A 17,105-nucleotide genomic window follows, 5' to 3' on the forward strand; every position below is an offset into this window, starting at 1 on the left:
ATTACGTCTTTCAGGGATGCAGCTTGGAAGGGTAGAACTGTTGCATGGATGAGTCTGAAACAAACCTCAAGTAACTAATTCATTCAGCACATGCTCCAGTCTTCCCAGTATTCCTGCATCCCCTTCGCATGATATTTAGTCAATCACTGCCTGCTAATGTAGTCTTCACTCTGCATTTTGCTTTTACATGATTTTTGCGTTTCAGGGTAAAAAAAAAGTCTTTAATGGACAACTTGTTAGGCACAATTCAGAAGCAGCAAAGAGGTTCCCTGTTGGGTTCATGAATCAGCTGCATACAGCAGTGCAAGCTTTTTTGTAATCACACATAAAAGTGTGCCCGCTAAGGGGAATGCAAGGCTATTATAAACCAGAAAGGCTTACTGACTTTTGTAAAGAAGGATAAGCCACAGCTACTGTTGAAAACAAGCACACAAAATTCAGAGGAAGTAGAATTTTAGAAAGTGAAAAAGCTTAATGTAAAACCTGAATTAGACCTTCATGACTGGCAAGGCAAAAAGCCTCAAAGCCTTCTCATAGTAATACTCTTGTTTCCATACTAGTTGTAAGGAAGACTATTTTCAGAAAGAAATAAAAGCAAGCTTCCCTCATTTATGTTTTAGGAAAAAGGATGATACTGGAATCTAAAGTTCTAACACACATTATGCATGAATTCTCATCCTTCTGGAAGTGACAAAAACAAAAGCTTCAGAAACACTGGTACTTCACAGCATGCTGTGATTTTTATTTTCTTCACCCAATTTGTTTAATTAGTTTGAGTAACACTAAGTTGACAAAAATATCAAAACAGTACTCATAAAATGATGACTTTTCAGACAGGAATGTAACTCAACCCTAGCACAAATCCACTGACTTGCTGTGAGGTTCCACCAAGAAAGGGACAGTCCATCATTATCATTATTAAATTGTTATCACTGTACTGGTGTTACATAAAAATCAGAAAATCCCAATCCTTTACCAGAGTTTACAGTCGGAAACCAGCTGCAGTAACACTAAATACTATGATACTAGCAGATAGCTTCTACATAAGTTAAAACAGGCGGCTAGTGTCACTATATGGTCATTGGCAGTAAATTCACAAGCTGAGAAGGAAAAGTAACTCAAGGGTACTATAATAGATCTTCAAGATCTTTGCATAACTGTAAGAGCTTTCCTTCTCTAGCCCAGAGTATCAAAGTCTGGAATAAGCCAGAAGGATCAAGTGAGGAAGTTGGACCAAAAGCGTGTAGTGTCAGGAAAAGGCAGAGAAGTCAAGACTTCTATTTACTGCAGCTGGGCAAAGCCCCACATACAAAAGGCTACAGAACTGAAGCAATGAAAAGGCAGAGAAAATACTGGAGCATTAGAGAGGGAAGACGTTTAAGAAGCACCAGACAAGAAAGTCTGCTGCTAGGAAGCAGTGCAGAGAAAGTCACAGATCCATTGAGTGGAATACAGCAATCCAGTTTGGGACAAGGTTAACAAATTAAAAACAAGTTTTTGGCAGAAGCAAATATGCACACTCCAAAATAAGAATATAAAATTAGAGAGAGCTTAATATACAAAATGCATAGAGAAATAAACATTTTATAAAGTGATTTAATTACAGACTCATGCATCTTAGCTTTAAACCAATAAATGATAATACAAAAAAAGGCCCAGTCCTACAGAGCCTTTAACCACAATGGGTATTACTACATGGAACTGTTATGATAGTACTTCAAGCACGGAAGCAGAAGTCTGAAGGCAAGGTCCTCAAGTTAAGAACATGGCTATTAACTCCTAAATACTGCTGGTGGTATACTGTTGGAATATATCTGATAAACCAATCAGATATCCTTAGAGAACACCTAACATTAGTTCTTGCTTCACTGTGCAGTCAGAGTATTTAAAGCATTACAGAAAGCTTATGACAAATTTTGCCTCCTGAAGTTTACTGAAAACAAGGCATTGCTGAAGAAGTCATTTGTGACTAGAAGCAAGAAAGACTCAGATCCATAGCATCATACAATGCTACTCATGTTTTAACTACACATTAAGAATACTGTTTTGCAAATGTTAGAACCAATCTTGATCAGTCTAGGGATCCTCACCTTCAGTGAAGCCAAGGCTGCCAAGTCATTGCAAGATTGGGACTCAATCCCATGCAGTTAACTAAAATAGCTACAGGAACTAAAAGAAAATATAACTTGTGTGCTACAGCTGTGCAGTACCACAGTAACTTTCAAACCCTTTAGCTTTATTTCATAGATGTGCAGCATGGCTCTAGCCCATGGGCATTTATGACTGATGCATCTGCATGAAGCTTCTCATGAATGTTGCAAGCTTCTGAACATCCTCTACAGTCACCGCATTATACAAAGAGGCACGGATTCCTCCCACAGATCTGAATTGAAAAGAGGAGGGGAGAAAAAAATAGAAAGGTTTTGTAAATTCTAAGAGAGACATTAATAACATTCACAGACATTTAAACCTAACCCTACTCCAAAGGGATAAAATTCCTATTTTGTGTGAATGACAAGCAACGTTTAGTTCTTCAAGGCAAGCTTGCAATCTAGAGGAACTCAGTATTTATTAGTTATTTACAGCTCCAATGCTGTAGCCCTGTGACATCAAAAAGCTATCTTTTTTAATCCCACAACCACCACTGAACATGGGAAGGAACTCTTGCAACCAGGTAGACAAGCCATGTAATGAAAGGCTTTATACAATGACAGAATCTGACCTCAACAGTCACCTTCTCTGGCATTTGCACAGAGCCAGATTTATCATATTGGAGAAGAAAGCAAAATTAAGGAGAAAGCTCTGAGCCCCACCACACCTAAGCAGTAGTTGAGCCACCAGCAGTCTCTGATTACCGTCTCTAGACTGCTATTCCCAAGTGATGCCAAACCAATATGAGGAACAGCTTGTGAGTAAGAAAGGCTGGTAAGTCAATGCACAATGCCTGCTGCTGTATCACTGTAGTAACGATTCATTTTGCACAGGAAAGGGATTCATCTGACTTATACTTACCGATGCCCTTTCAGAGATATCATGTTAAGTTCCACAGCTTTCTCAAGAAATTTCTTTTCCAGTGCTTCATCACCCTTGATACTGCCAATACGGAAAGGGACATTCATTCTGCTTCGGTTCTTTTTCTCTACTGGACATCTAGAAGAGTTGCAGAATGTAATGATTAACCCATTTTGTCCTAAATTTACATTTTCAGCTATATACAATTTCAGAAAGTGAATAATTGCATCTGTTTAGCACCAAAGTCATTCCTCCATAATTGAAAAGATCATTACTTTCTGTGAAAGAAAGCAGCTTTCCTTTTTTAACCAAGTATAATAACAGTAAGTGGAAGGCTTATTAACCCTTCCTGACATACTCAAAATTGCCCCAGAGCAATACACAGGAGGCTTGTAAACAGACCTAATTTAAAAAAACATAGTAAAAACCACCATCCCACCCACGACAGTCTCAGTTACATTCCCCAGGGTAAGTGAGGTTAGTTACAGTGAACTTTGACTAAGTCTCAAGCAGTTTCTTCTCTATCTTCAAAGACCGACACACTCATGTTTACTCAGCTAGCCACACGTGCTACCAGAATTGAGCGTGACTCAGCTGAAGAGAGCTAAAGGAAGTATAAGAACATAGCATAATGAAACTTCCATGGACATTAGAGAGTTCTGTTAGTGGTTTCAGTCCACCTTCTACACTAGTAGTATTCAGAATCATGAACATCTCAAGTAGAGAACAGACATCTCTAGAACAAATCTTGCATTGCATACATGGCCACAACAGATGTGGTCCATTGCAGCTCTCATCTCTTAACATTCCCTTTAATCTAAAGTAGTAAAGTCAAGATACATTTAAAGCAAAATTCCTCTTCAATTATTTTGTGAAGGTAACAACGGGGAGGGGGGGGGAGAAGATTTAAATATTTTTCTTTACTGCTTTAGTTACAGAAGAGATATGAAGCCTCCAAATTTATTCTTTCCTAAGGCTGTGATGTAGATTCTTGCAGAGATTCATTAGGAATAAGTTCTCATAAACTGCATGTAAATTTCATACCTATTATTATTCTATTTGACAAAGAATGGGTATCACTCTTTTAATTCCTCCCTCACTCCTTTGTACAGATGTCTTCATTATAAGAGAAAAAACATCAATCATAATATCTGCCTATTCAAATTTTCTGCTTCAGATGCAACCAGGAAAACACTCTTCAAAGAGGCCTATGCTTGTAAGTATTCCCATATTTGAATAACTGTAGCTACGCTATAGTTTTTAGAAGATCCAGTTGCTATCAGGCAATCTGATGTAACTCAGTGCACAGACTGTGGAAAACAAACTGCAAATGGCACACAGCACTTTGTGGAAGAAAGTCTCCGTTCACTAAATGGCTTGCCACACTGCTTACCCAGTGAAGCATGCCACAGATTAGGTGGCACGTTTAAGCTGGGAAGGCAGCTTCAGATAAATCTTCCTTTTAGATACATAGATACAGTAAAAAAAATCCACAGTCTTAACTGTATTGCTTAGTAAGATGCATACAGCTCAGTTAGTGAAGCTTGCTTTGCCTTCCCAACTGACTGTTACCACCCCACCTGTATTGCATTTCCCACCCACAGCCTTACAGGCCAGCTTGCCAGAAACAGATTTCTATTTGTCACAAAATATTTTTTCAAGGCTTCACTTGCTTACTGAGGTTTATGAAAACCCCTCAGGATTTCAGTAGAGTAGGATCACAATCCTGATCATGACAATGCTAAAGGCAAAGCTGTTCTCATTAACTAAATGGATAAGCAGAATGTATTCAATATTATGATGAAACTATATCCCTGCCAATTAAGGTTGCAGCCAGCTTTAATTTAAAACCCAAATTTAATTTGCCCTATCCTAACTTTGACTTGAAAGTTAATTAGATCCCAAACCTGTTGATTTTATACTGAAGGTAAAGGAAAATACTTTGCAGTTTCATAGTCAATTACTAGGTTTTGAGCTTGGTGAGTATTAGAATTATTCTCAATTACAACATCAGCTTTTAACTATATATATATATTGGGTCCTGTGAGCTCAAAAATACCTTGCAACAATATGTAAAAATCAGAGGGTTAAATCTGCTTTGGAAAACCATCAAAAATAACTGAAGAAAATAAACTGCACATAAAAAAATGTATTACATTCTGACTACATCTAGGTCTGATCTTCCTCTTTCTATTTCAGGAAGTGCTTCAGAACTTCACACAATTAGCTAATAGAAATGCTCTGCTTGACAGAGGAAAAAAAACAGAGTCTTTGGCTACTGAAAGAGATGGAAGGAAGAATATGATGCAAAAGCGGCCTCTACAACTTATTACAAGCCACTTGCTCTGTTTTGACCTGTATTTCCCCAAGAGATTCAGTAAGCATACAAACCAGAATCTGCATATCTGGTTTTTGTATACTCTTCTCCTAGGCTCCTGCATTTTATTAAGTTTAGAACATATGTTATTAATATGCTTCACAACTGATCTATAACTTGAAGTAACTTCCTACTGGAATGAGACTCATCCTTGGATAGTTATCAAGTGAATGATTTGCACAAATAATTCCTGTAGGATTCTAGGATTCCTCAGAATTTCTATATACTGAAAAGGTAACTTTAAAAATATGCTGCAATCAGACTCTTAAAAGTTATGAATATGTTTGGTTCTGCAACAAATACTGAAACCAAGGGGAAAAGCATAGCAACTTACACATAGAATCCATTAGATTTGTCTATAATATCATAAATCATTCGTGATTTGATTAAACTAAGTTTATCCATAGCTGCAGCTCCGCCATTATTCTTTATCCATTCCAGTACCAATCCCATGATATAAATACTGCAAGAGGAAAGAACATTTTTCAGTCAGATTATTTAAAAAAAAAAACAGAAAAAATGGCAGTCCTGTTTAATAGTTCACAAAATGTTTCAGCAACAAAATGTCATATTTGGTTTTAGGGTGCTTAAGATTAACAACTCAGAATCTGGACTATTTTATAAATTATGACAATTCTAAGCAGGCAATGTTTTTTGGACACAGATGAAGTATCCTGAAATTCAAATGCTACACAAATCTGTTGGACCAAACTTAATCCTTTGTACCAGAGAAGGACAAGTCCTGCAGGTTTCCTGCAGCCCTGCAGGGCTCCCATGGGCATCCCCAGACAAGCTGCAAAGACTGGTAGTTCATTGACTATACAACTGCCTGTCAAGACCTAGAAAGAGCCAGTTAGCACACAAGTTCGTAGCATCCACCCTGTGCAGCTGCTCTAGCAAAGATGCAGAGGTGAATCTCAAAGGTATATACATTAATAATCCCAGAAATCTAATCCCATTTTCACAAATGTTAAATAAAAACTATAATCCCATTTCTGTCTAAAGAGACCTTTTTCCCCCACATGAACAGTGAAGTTTGGCGAAACAGATAATGATGTATTACACTTAATTATTCATTACCATTCAAGTTCTAAGTAGAGATCTGGAAGCCTACTGGCATCACATGGCTTGGGACCAAGTATTTCAATGCTAGTTACTAAGTGCAACATAAAAAAATCCCCCAGGCCTTTTGCCTTTGTGCTTTTGCTACAAAACTCAGCTTGTTCAAGTTCAGGCATTTCCCACGACTACAACGCTTTACATAATAAACTGTTCACAAGTTTTTATGGCATATTTCCAACAAGTTTGCTTTTATTAATCTCTTCATTACAGATTCCAAGGGAGTGCTCAGAGAACATTACCCTACAAGCTTCCCTAACACAAATCTAACAGGAGGCTGTTTTAAACTTTGCTACTTTTAATTTCTCAGGGGATGCCAGTGTCAAATCTTTGAACACTGCAGAAAGACTGCAGAATAACCAAGGTTACAGATTGCCTTTTATACAAAGCACCTTCTAGATTTGAGAGCACAATCTTGCCACATTTATGACACCACGCTGTCAACTACCCCAGTGTAAAGGATTTAAGTGAAGCCTAGGCCCTTGCCAAACATACAGGGCCGCATTCACCTCCTGCCCTCACTTCCTTGAGTGAAACTTCTTGGACAAGTAAGGTTTAAAGAAGTCAGCCTTAGAGTCATCCACAAAACCCAGCCAGCTGAAATCTTTTATCCTTCTTTCATGTCAGTCAAAATAATGTTTCTGGAGCAACTTTAAATGCAAAATAAACCCTTGGAGTTTGGAAATGAGATTTTAATAGCAAATTCATTGTCAATTTTAGCAAAGCAGATTAGGGTCAAAAAGTCAAGCTCTGTAGCACCAAGAGGTTAAAGCCATTAGCATCACCTTAATCTAATTTAACATCTTGCTCAAGTAGCTTTTGCAAATTCAGTTAATATTTCCTGCCTGTTTGCCAGCAAACCATTAGAGAGTGCAAGGAAAAGAGTAGAGAAAAAGACAACCAAGAAGCTTTGCCAGTTCCTTACAAAAACTGGAACAGGCATTTAGAGCCAAGCCAAACAGATGTGCACCCTGCCAACATTTCAGTCTGTGCAACAGTCCGGATTCTGGAGTGTACTCCAGTGTGGGGTCTGTAGCATGAAGTGAAATCTGGCAAGACAGTGATCAGAAAGGAGAAAGACTGTTAGTTCAACTTTATTTTCTGCTCCCTTAATCTCCCACTACCCTGTTAATGTTACTGACAGATACTGAGTTACAGCTAAAGCAGCACTTTCTTTTCAGAAGTTCTCTGTGGTGGCTAAAATAAAGCTGCAGAATTTAATTTCTTTTGCTTTTCAAACCAGAGGAGCGACACTGATCAATGCTGAGATTAGGTAGAACTTTGGTTTTTCAAATGGAAATAGCTTTGTACTTGGAAAACATGAATGGCTGGATTTAAAGCCTGGCATGTGCAAGTACACAGTGTCCAAAACCGTTTGTGTGACTTGGCAGTCAGGAAAATAATCAATCATGAAATAGAGGCTTTATCAATCACTGGTAAAAAAGACACACATACTGCCCATGTTAAAAAGCTATATTCAGAAAGAAGACAGAAATCTGGAAACATTGTAAGGTTAATTCTTATCTTAGACACCAGCCCTAAGGATATTGGGTGTACTCAGCCAATAGGGCTGACAGCAAGAGCACATCATAACGGCACTACATACTCTACAGTATGCATACTTCTTGGGAAAACTAGCTGTGCATTGTGAAGTCTGGAATAAACATATGCTCACAAGATTTACTGTTCCTTTGATAAATTAAGATAACTGCCTGGATTCTTACCTTAGACACCAGCCCTAAGGATATTGGGTGTACTCAGCCAATAGGGCTGACAGCAAGAGCACATCATAACGGCACTACATACTCTACAGTATGCATACTTCTTGGGAAAACTAGCTGTGCATTGTGAAGTCTGGAATAAACATATGCTCACAAGATTTACTGTTCCTTTGATAAATTAAGATAACTGCCTGGTATGTCATTGCAATAGTACACCCGATAGTGAGAATCTGCAGACTCAGAGATACTTAAATTCAGGAGAATTTTAAGTGATACTAATTGTAAGTGATGGCATTAAGGTAGGCTTTATACACAGGAATCACTGTACTTTATGCCTATACAGTGCATTTGGTATCTGTTGGACATCATTAGGCAACTTAAGTTTGCAGATTCTGGCACGTACGAAAAAGCTGTAAGAGCTGAGATTAAACATCAACAATGTGAGATTGCATTATCAAATTATCTGAATCAAAAGGAAATCTTACCTTTAAAAGTAGAAATCATTATTTTCAAAGTAATTAAAAAAACCTTCTAGGAAAAAAGGATACCTAGTTTGAAGATTTTCTTTTTTAAAATAATCATTGGTATAAAAATGCTCCAGATTAAGAATGGCTCAACGCTTAAATATTCCAGTAGCAAAGCATCATTTCACTAGCTATCAGAAGCTAGGAGACAGTGATTTTAAAAAAAGCAAGCTCTAGTCTGTTCTGCTTCTTGCATACAAGAAATCACCAGGTACATGCCAATTTTATGATCTTGATTACTAGCAACGATTATGAAGCCAGACCAATTTTATTTTTGGATGCCAAGTCAAACATTGAGGTGGTACTTAAAGAAATATGGAAAGTTGTACTACAAAATAAAGCAAAGCAATGACTAAAATGCCTTTTTTTAAAAAAGTTTTTACAGGAATAGGCATCTGGAGGTTCAAATGCTGAGAACAACCTCAGGAAGAAATTAAATCAAATCTGTACTGAGTGTTCAAGAAGCAAGACTAAGTGCCAAATTACCTACTTGCAATGACAGAAGCATCACCACTGAATTGACTAGAGTTGCGTTCATGTAAGTCAGAATAGGATCCTGAAACTTCTACAATGGAATTATGACATATAATATTCACTTCTAAAAATACCATGTCCTTTACGGCTGAGTCCCACTAGGCAACATCAAAGCCTACTACAGTCACGTGGCTGGACAGTTCCCATGTTTTCACAGGAATCATGTGAAACACTCCAATATATCAGTGACTTGAAGGCAAATACTTAGCTTCTGAAACTTTTCTCGATAAGAGCAGCAGATGGCAGTGCAGTAGCTTTCTGAATAAGAGATATGAAATAGCAGAGTAAGTTACCTGTAGCATGGTGGAGTGTTATACAAAGAGCCATTCACTGCTTGTGTTTTGTAATCCAGTACTACAGGGCATTCTTTCAGTGCAAATCCCAGCAAGTCCTCACGCACTATTACAACAGTAACTCCAGCACAGCCAACATTCTTCTGAGCACCAGCGAAAATCACGCCAAACTTTAACAGAAAGAAGAAAAGGACTTGCTACATGCATTCACAAGTAGATCTTATAATTGATTAATACACCAGTACCATTATACAACAGGCATACAACTCAGCTGAACAGCTTGGAGAACGTGTTGAAAATGAGCAAGTTGTGGGTCAGAGAAGAGTTAGGAGAAGTTCTGATTTCAAAGTGCACTTACAGCTACAGTCATTATCCCATGTATGTCTATTATCAGAACCATGTATCTTCATTCAGCTGAGGAAGATCACAACAAATTTCCCAGTGATTTGCTGAACATTTATTTAGTAGTCACAAATAATTCTCAAGGCAGCCTGTCCCCATTTCACACTACTCCAAGCACATTTATTAAAAATAAATCCATACATAGATCACAGTATTTTCAACTGATCTGGTATTTCAGAACAGGCATCATATAATGTATCTGTTCAAAGAGGAAGATCAGGAAAGGCCAAGATGAATGCACTAGCAATTGCCCCTTTTTTGCTACACACAGATAAGAAAGGTCAAACACGCTACTTCACTACTCAGTAACACTTCCCACTCGTAACACACTTTACAAACATAAGCAAGTACTATGTTCTGCCCCTGTATTATCTATGAAATAGACACAGTACTTGTGAGGCACAGGAAGCTTTAGCAGCTTAAAAGGGGTTACAGATTTTCCATGTAAAAGGCAGGATCAAAAATTGTGATTCTCAGTACCCTCCTATAGCCATATACACTATCTACAGACTAAATATCATTCAGAAGGTATCTTTTTCAGCAACAGCATCAGTGAAGACTACACAGTAGACAAATAATCTTGGACCGCTATTAACATGAACAATTTCAACATAGTTCAATATGTTTTTACTGAAAAAAGGACAACAGATAGACATTGAAATCTCAAACTTGAAATTTCAACATTTGTAACCACCATCAGATACCCAATTAACAAAATATGATTTCCTTAATTTCACTGCTCAGCATCTCTAGCCATCAGACATTTCAAAGTGCCTGATTATATGCATTCAAGTTTGAAAATGCTTTGTGCAGCCACCGTGTCCGATACTGTACCTTGGAAACATCCACAGGTCTGGACAGGAAGTTTGATGACATATCACAAACCAAGACTGCTCCTTTGACATCAGGTACAAAGTCAAACTCCACACCATGAACAGTCTCATTAGCACAGTAATAGACATAAGATGCATCTGGATTAAGATTCCAAGTGCTTGGGTCGGGAATGTCTGAGACAGACAAAAAAGAAAACAAGAGGTCACCAGAGGTCACTGGAGACAAGTAATTTTCCTGGCATGCAATTTTACTTGAACACAGTGCAAACCCAGAACGATTTTGCAGTATAGAGTAGTAATTGTCTTGTTACCAGGAAGATATAGTTTATCTGCAAAGGAAATACACCAGTGCATTCCCAAAATTCTGTGGTGAGCCATCATTAAGCTGGCAAACACCCTTCTGGTTCTCCGCCCTTATTCCTCAAGGGATTTTCATCAGGTTTGCAATCCCAGACTACAAACTACTGCCCTAGGGGTCCAAAACAGCATTTCAGAGGAATTCAGGCACTGGGTCCAAGAATCCTCCTGATGCCTTTGAAATCACTGAAGCATCCAAATTCTCACTGGCAAAGTTCTCTAAAGCTGTGTTTCTGTGCATCCCCAGAAGCATTTCAGTCTTGTCCAAGCTGAACACAAGGTTACCTACCTACCTCCCATTTAAGCTTTGCAACTGATTTACAAAACTAAGATTTCCTCTGTCAACAGGCAATATACAGGCATGTCCTGACAGCACAGAACAGGTTTTCCACAGAACAAATGGTTGCTCTTCTTTATTCTCTCCTCCAAAACATGAGGAGGAAGAAGTGCTAGTATTGCCTCCACCATTATTTACTGCGTCTCCCCTTATCTACAGCTGCCAAACGGTGAATAGACTCCCCTAGAATGGGAAGTTGTAGGTTCAATTCCTTGCTGTGCCTCAGAGGATACAAACTTATCTTCCAAGTTAATATACTAACTGGTGATTAGGGCACTAACTCGTATGGGGATATTCTTTGTCTTTCCTGTTGCCACTTGTCCCAGTTCAAATGCTATAATTTGAACCAGAGAGAAGAAAAGTACGCATGACTAGCAGGAATAGAAACGAGAACTCAGGTGTCCCTGCTCCAAGTATTATCTACATATATCCAGTGACAAATTATACACTTAAAATGTTCTTGAAACAGACTCTCAAAAATTCCCAATGCCTCAATTACAGTTAACCTTTTTCTTCATTCTACACTGTGGTCATTCAGATCATGTCATGTCCAGTAACAAGCTTCGAGAGGAGGAGTTGAAAATGCATCTTCTATTCCAGAGCCAACTGCCTGTTATGACACATGGGTGGGGAACATAAGTATTTGGGAACCCTTGAAAGAAGGAAACAGAATGCAGGTCTCCCATCTCCTGGGCCAACAAGGTTAAGATCCCAGACATGCTTCTAAATTTCAGAGCAATCTCATTGAGTGTACCTGAAACTGAAATGCCTCACAACATCCCTGCAAATAGTTTAACAACTCAGCTAAATAACAAAAAAACAAACAAACAAAAAAAATCAGACAGCCCAGACCATTTCCCTACCAATACACATTTGCTTTTTACCACTTATTTTCTGGGATCTGCTCAGCCTAGTTTCACAATTCTTTTCTGGTGGAGACTGTTAAGCCATCTAACAGATCTCCCAGTAATGAACATGGAGATGTGGCAGGCAGTCTTCTGAGTGCTGGGCAGTCAACTCTAACTAGTTAATGTTCAATAACTCAATAGCTGAGTTGGACCAATTTTTAGAGTGATTCAAAAAGCTAAGCATTCACAGGGATGGATATAATCATCAACTTACTTGTATAGGTTCCTAGTTTTGGGTGAACGATATTCACTTTGGCATACTTCTCTGCTTCTTTAGCTGCTTTTGCTGACCAAGCTCCAGTAACCACATAATCTGCATGTCTTCCCTCCTTTAAACCGATAAGATTAAGTGGGACTGCACTGAACTGACCAGATCCACCTCCTTGGAGGAAAATAACTTTGTAGTTTTCTGGTATATTTCTGCATGCAAGAAATAACTGTTTGTATTATTCCCAGAAGACACAGGATGCATACTACTTGATATTATGCATTTAACAGCAACTGAGGAAGAACACTGTCATTTTAGAAGACTCTATGCCAAGAGGTTAGACCAAATCCCATTAACTTACCTCAGCAATGGTCTTGAGTAACAACTTGCGTATTAAGAGTAATGCTATACATTTTACTGATAAAAAACTGCTGAAAACAAGCTTTTTTGCCCCTTGGATAGCATTAAACAAATTCATTCCTGAGTAGCTCTACTATCATAGTATACACAAACTTGAAAGATATTCCAGCAGAATTAATGCTCACTTGTAATTTTGTCTTCATGGCTTTTCTGTCAGGCTAAGAACTTCACACCGAAGTGCTCACAGTAGAATTCAGTTTTGAGACCCTTCAATTTGCAAGTGCAACTGTACAGTAAATTGTACTTGCAGAGCAAGTGCCATAATGAGTTGTTCATACAGTCACAAAAATTACTTGTTCAAATTATTCGTTGAAATCCCTCTGTCAATAATTCTGGCTGTGACTGAGAGTCAAGCTTTTATATGAGATGACCTTCATTATTAGCTACTATGAGAACATTAATTCTAATACACAATATATTTATTTCAAACTTTTAAAAATGTGTCACACTACAAATAGGAAAAGGGCTCCCGATCAGTGATTTTAAAACACATCCATAGAGGTTATGTTAGTAAAATCAGACTGATGAAAGGGCTCCTGATCAGTGATTCTAAAACACATCCATAGAGGCTATCTTAGTAAGATCAGACTGATGAGTAATGTGCGGATCACCTCTATACCACTAAAGAACTGATTTCTATTGTTTCCACTTATGTCTTGAAGAAAGCTGCTGCCCTTCATGAATTCTATGAAGGTGACAAAAATGAAAGTTTCAGAAGAAATTCAACTAGTCAGTGTATAGTAGACATATAAAAAGCATCTTAACCTGATAAAAGCCCTTTGTCACATTCAAATAAATCAGCATCAGACAAACAGAAGATACTCTATCAGATACAGTATCTAAACAAAGAAAACCACCACACAAACAAGTGCTTTCAAGGAAAGGTCTCCACATTAGTCATTATTGGTGAAAATAGCAAGAACATAAAACAAAAATAAGCAGGAAGTAATTCACTTACAGCAATTCACGCATGAGATTTTCAGCTGTATTTAAAATTTTTGTGAAATCTGAGGTCCGATGGCTCATTTCTTTGGCGGAAAGGAAAGAAGAAACAACGTGAAACAAAATGGTAATACATGAAGGCTACTTAAAAATTGTGTCAAGCTTTAAACCTTTTACACTACAGACCCAAAATGCCTGAAGGCTCCTGTTCCCAGTTCCAACTCCTTTTTTTTGCTGAGCCTTCCTAATTACCCACACAAGACTTATACCTCCAGTCTTGTCCAGATCCAGGCAAATCCAGTCAATTCACATTTGGCATCCACATGACCTTACTACCCCCAGGAACAACTAGATCTGTGTGAAAAATACTCTCTAGAAAGGTAAGTTTCCTCACTCGTAAGAATGTTCTCTGCTACTAACGCTGTACCAAGTATAGAGTAAGGTACAGGGGTTTGTTTTGTTCTTTTTTTTTTTAAAAAAAAGGCTTCTTCCACGCAGTAATCCTAATTAAACATTAACAACACTTAACACCAATTTCTTTTATTAAATCCATATTCTTTCTTCCATCTATAAGAGCGTACAATTTAAACATGAATCCCAATCCTGCAGAGACTGCTGCACATTCTACTTTTAGCAACCAAACGGTTTCACAGGACTAGTAAACTGCTGACCATCTTCTTGCATAAAGTTTTTGTGCAACTGGGGCTGAAAAGCCAGTCAGCTACCCATATGGCACAGAAGACAACTCCTCCTTATGACAGGACAGCATTGCCTTCCTAATGGGAAGGATGCTATACTTTAAATACATCTGAAGCATTTTGCTATATAGTATATAGTATATGTCTATATACATATATATACACACGTGTATAGTATGTGTATACATACATATGTGTATACATATATAGTATTTTTTATATATATAAAAAAAATCTTTTTTTATATATTGCCTATAAATACACATACATACACAACCCTGCCCAAAGATCCACAAGTACTAATGTTTTACATATGATTAGTTATCTTTTTTGTCTCTAGTCCTCTGTTTTGGATCACTAAACATCCGGCTATGTATCATTTTATAGTTTCCTGATGAATAGTAGAAAAGCAGTATGAAAAAGTATTCTCTGGACATACAAGTTACCAGAATAAGGTATTAGAAAAGAAAAGGAGCTGAAAAACCAAGATCAAAAACTCTTACTAAACAATTTGGTTAAACATCTACATCCTGAAAAATACAGAATTTTTAAAGTCTTACCAAGAACACTTATACCGAGTCCTTTGTAGTCCACCAATTCTTTCTGTGCTTCTAATAATACCTAACAGAAGAAAAAAATCCATAAATAAATTAAGGGAATTTCCCACTGTCTGGAGCCACTGATGCATCATGCATATGCTAGCTGCTCCATATTGCAATAACCTGACACTTGTCAAAAAACACAGGTCACTCCTAGGAGCCTTAGCCAGGTAATCTGCTGCTTCAGACTTCCATTTTTCTTTCTTCTCCCATAGCTCTCGCATACCAACAAAGTGGAATTAGATTCTAACCACTGGATCTGCAGCTTCTGATTTCAGTAGATTCTTGTGTGAGAGCCAGAACATTCTTAGTTCCTCCTACAGGAAGCAGGAGAAGGAGGCGCAGCAGAAAAGCCACCAAAACAAATGCTCTGTGCACGCACCCCAGGATCTGCCAAGAAACCACATGCTCTGGACAGCTGCAGGAACGAGAAATCTACCTTGCTGACAGGGTATCTGCACAGCCTGTCGACTGTAACAGCTGGTCACCAAGAGGTCAACCAGAAACAACTGTGCTGCTTTTGATGTTAGAGACTGAAGTTTTAACAACCGTGTTTCACATGCAAACTTTTCACGCCAGAGGAGAGGAAAAAGGTCAAAGGGAACACACAGACTGTTAGAAAGTGCTTGATAAAATCCAATTCTGTTAGTAACGTTCTTTATCTGACAATCTGCACATGCCTTACAATAGACATTTATGATATGCCTGATAATAGCCATGAAGAGCTCTGTCCACCTTCTTTCTTGCTTCAGTGAGTCCAAGCGCTTCATATGCAGCGTCAGCCCACAATCACAGTAAAACAATCAGGGTGATACAGTAGTCCATTTAAGAGTGTTGCATTTTCAAGAGGGGAAAACAGATTAATAATATGGAGCTCAGCTATGCTCTCCTCAAACCCTAAACCCAGTTCTCAGTACTCTCTGTTGGAGAGTTGGATACTGCAGCAGTTCTAATAAGAGCCCCTTTCGGAGCCTAGGGTTCAAGACAGAACAACAAATTTCTTTGCACATAATCTACAAAGGACATTTCCATGAGAAGAGAGAAGGGAAAAAAAAAAAAAAAGCTGCTGTACAGCAAGTTTGTTTACCTAAAGAAAACTGTTAAAGAAATAACACATAAAATAATGAGGAAAACTATGAAGGCAACTAACAGAAGAACAAAAAATTTCCACAATACATAACTCGTAAGTTGAAAGCCAGATGCCTACAATTTGGCAGAAACCACCCCCTCTCCATATGTAACTGGATAATCTATGGCTGCTGATGCAACTTTCCAGAGGGTTGAGTCTACACTATACTCATTACCATGCTTTAAATAAAGACTTCTCAGGGAATTACCTTGTTATTTATCAGCTGCCGAATAACATACAGAACACAGCTACCCTTGTGCATCTGAGGACTTACTTTCCATCCCCAAACCGATATAGCCCTTGGTGAACGACCATATGATCGGATTCAGAGAAATCTCCGGGAGAGCAATCCTAAAAACGCGTCAGGGCGCGCTTCCAAAAAAACAAGCTTACCGGGACACTTCGTTGGGTGGGGAGGGGGAGAAGAAATGAGGTTTCGTTGCTGCGTGGGTAGTTCTTTTTATTACTACTTACTCCACATCCCCAAACCGATATAGCCCTTGGTGAACGACCATATGATCGGATTCAGAGAAATCTCCGGGAGAGCAATCCTAAAAACGCGTCAGGGCGCGCTTCCAAAAAAACAAGCTTACCGGGACACTTCGTTGGGTGGGGAGGGGGAGAAGAAATGAGGTTTCGTTGCTGCGTGGGTAGTTCTTTTTATTACTACTTACTCCAACCTCCCCTCCCCA

General features: G+C 38.4%; 1 protein-coding gene across 1 annotated transcript; it reads right to left on the minus strand.

Moving 5' to 3' along the window:
- Window positions 1–1,355: 1,355 nt before the first annotated feature.
- PSAT1 (phosphoserine aminotransferase 1) lies at window positions 1,356–16,068 on the minus strand. Its single transcript, XM_009285259.2, has 9 exons — window positions 15,965–16,068; window positions 15,246–15,306; window positions 14,004–14,073; window positions 12,632–12,837; window positions 10,817–10,989; window positions 9,581–9,750; window positions 5,724–5,852; window positions 3,013–3,150; window positions 1,356–2,383 (listed from the first exon to the last, which is right to left on the minus strand). Exons 1-9 carry the CDS (start codon window positions 16,052–16,054, stop codon window positions 2,278–2,280), a joined length of 1,143 nt encoding a protein of 380 aa, XP_009283534.2. The 5' UTR covers window positions 16,055–16,068; the 3' UTR covers window positions 1,356–2,277.
- Window positions 16,069–17,105: the final 1,037 nt, after the last annotated feature.

The sequence above is a fragment of the Aptenodytes forsteri genome, unplaced genomic scaffold (genome assembly GCF_000699145.1).
Source record: "Aptenodytes forsteri isolate BGI_AS27 unplaced genomic scaffold, ASM69914v1 Scaffold151, whole genome shotgun sequence".
In the NCBI taxonomy this organism is placed as follows: domain Eukaryota; kingdom Metazoa; phylum Chordata; class Aves; order Sphenisciformes; family Spheniscidae; genus Aptenodytes; species Aptenodytes forsteri.

What these genes read in the sequence shown, in the direction of transcription:
- PSAT1 (XM_009285259.2), bottom strand. Translation starts at nt 16,054, where the DNA reads ATGAAGCGCTTGGACTCACTGAAGCAAGAAAGAAGGTGGACAGAGCTC. An exon ending in AATCTCATGCGTGAATTGCT is followed by an intron (nt 12,838 to 14,003) that starts GTAAGTGAATTA and finishes TCTTGCATGCAG; the next exon opens with AAATATACCAGAAAACTACA. An exon ending in GACCTGTGGATGTTTCCAAG is followed by an intron (nt 9,751 to 10,816) that starts GTACAGTATCGG and finishes TTTCTGTTAAAG; the next exon opens with TTTGGCGTGATTTTCGCTGG.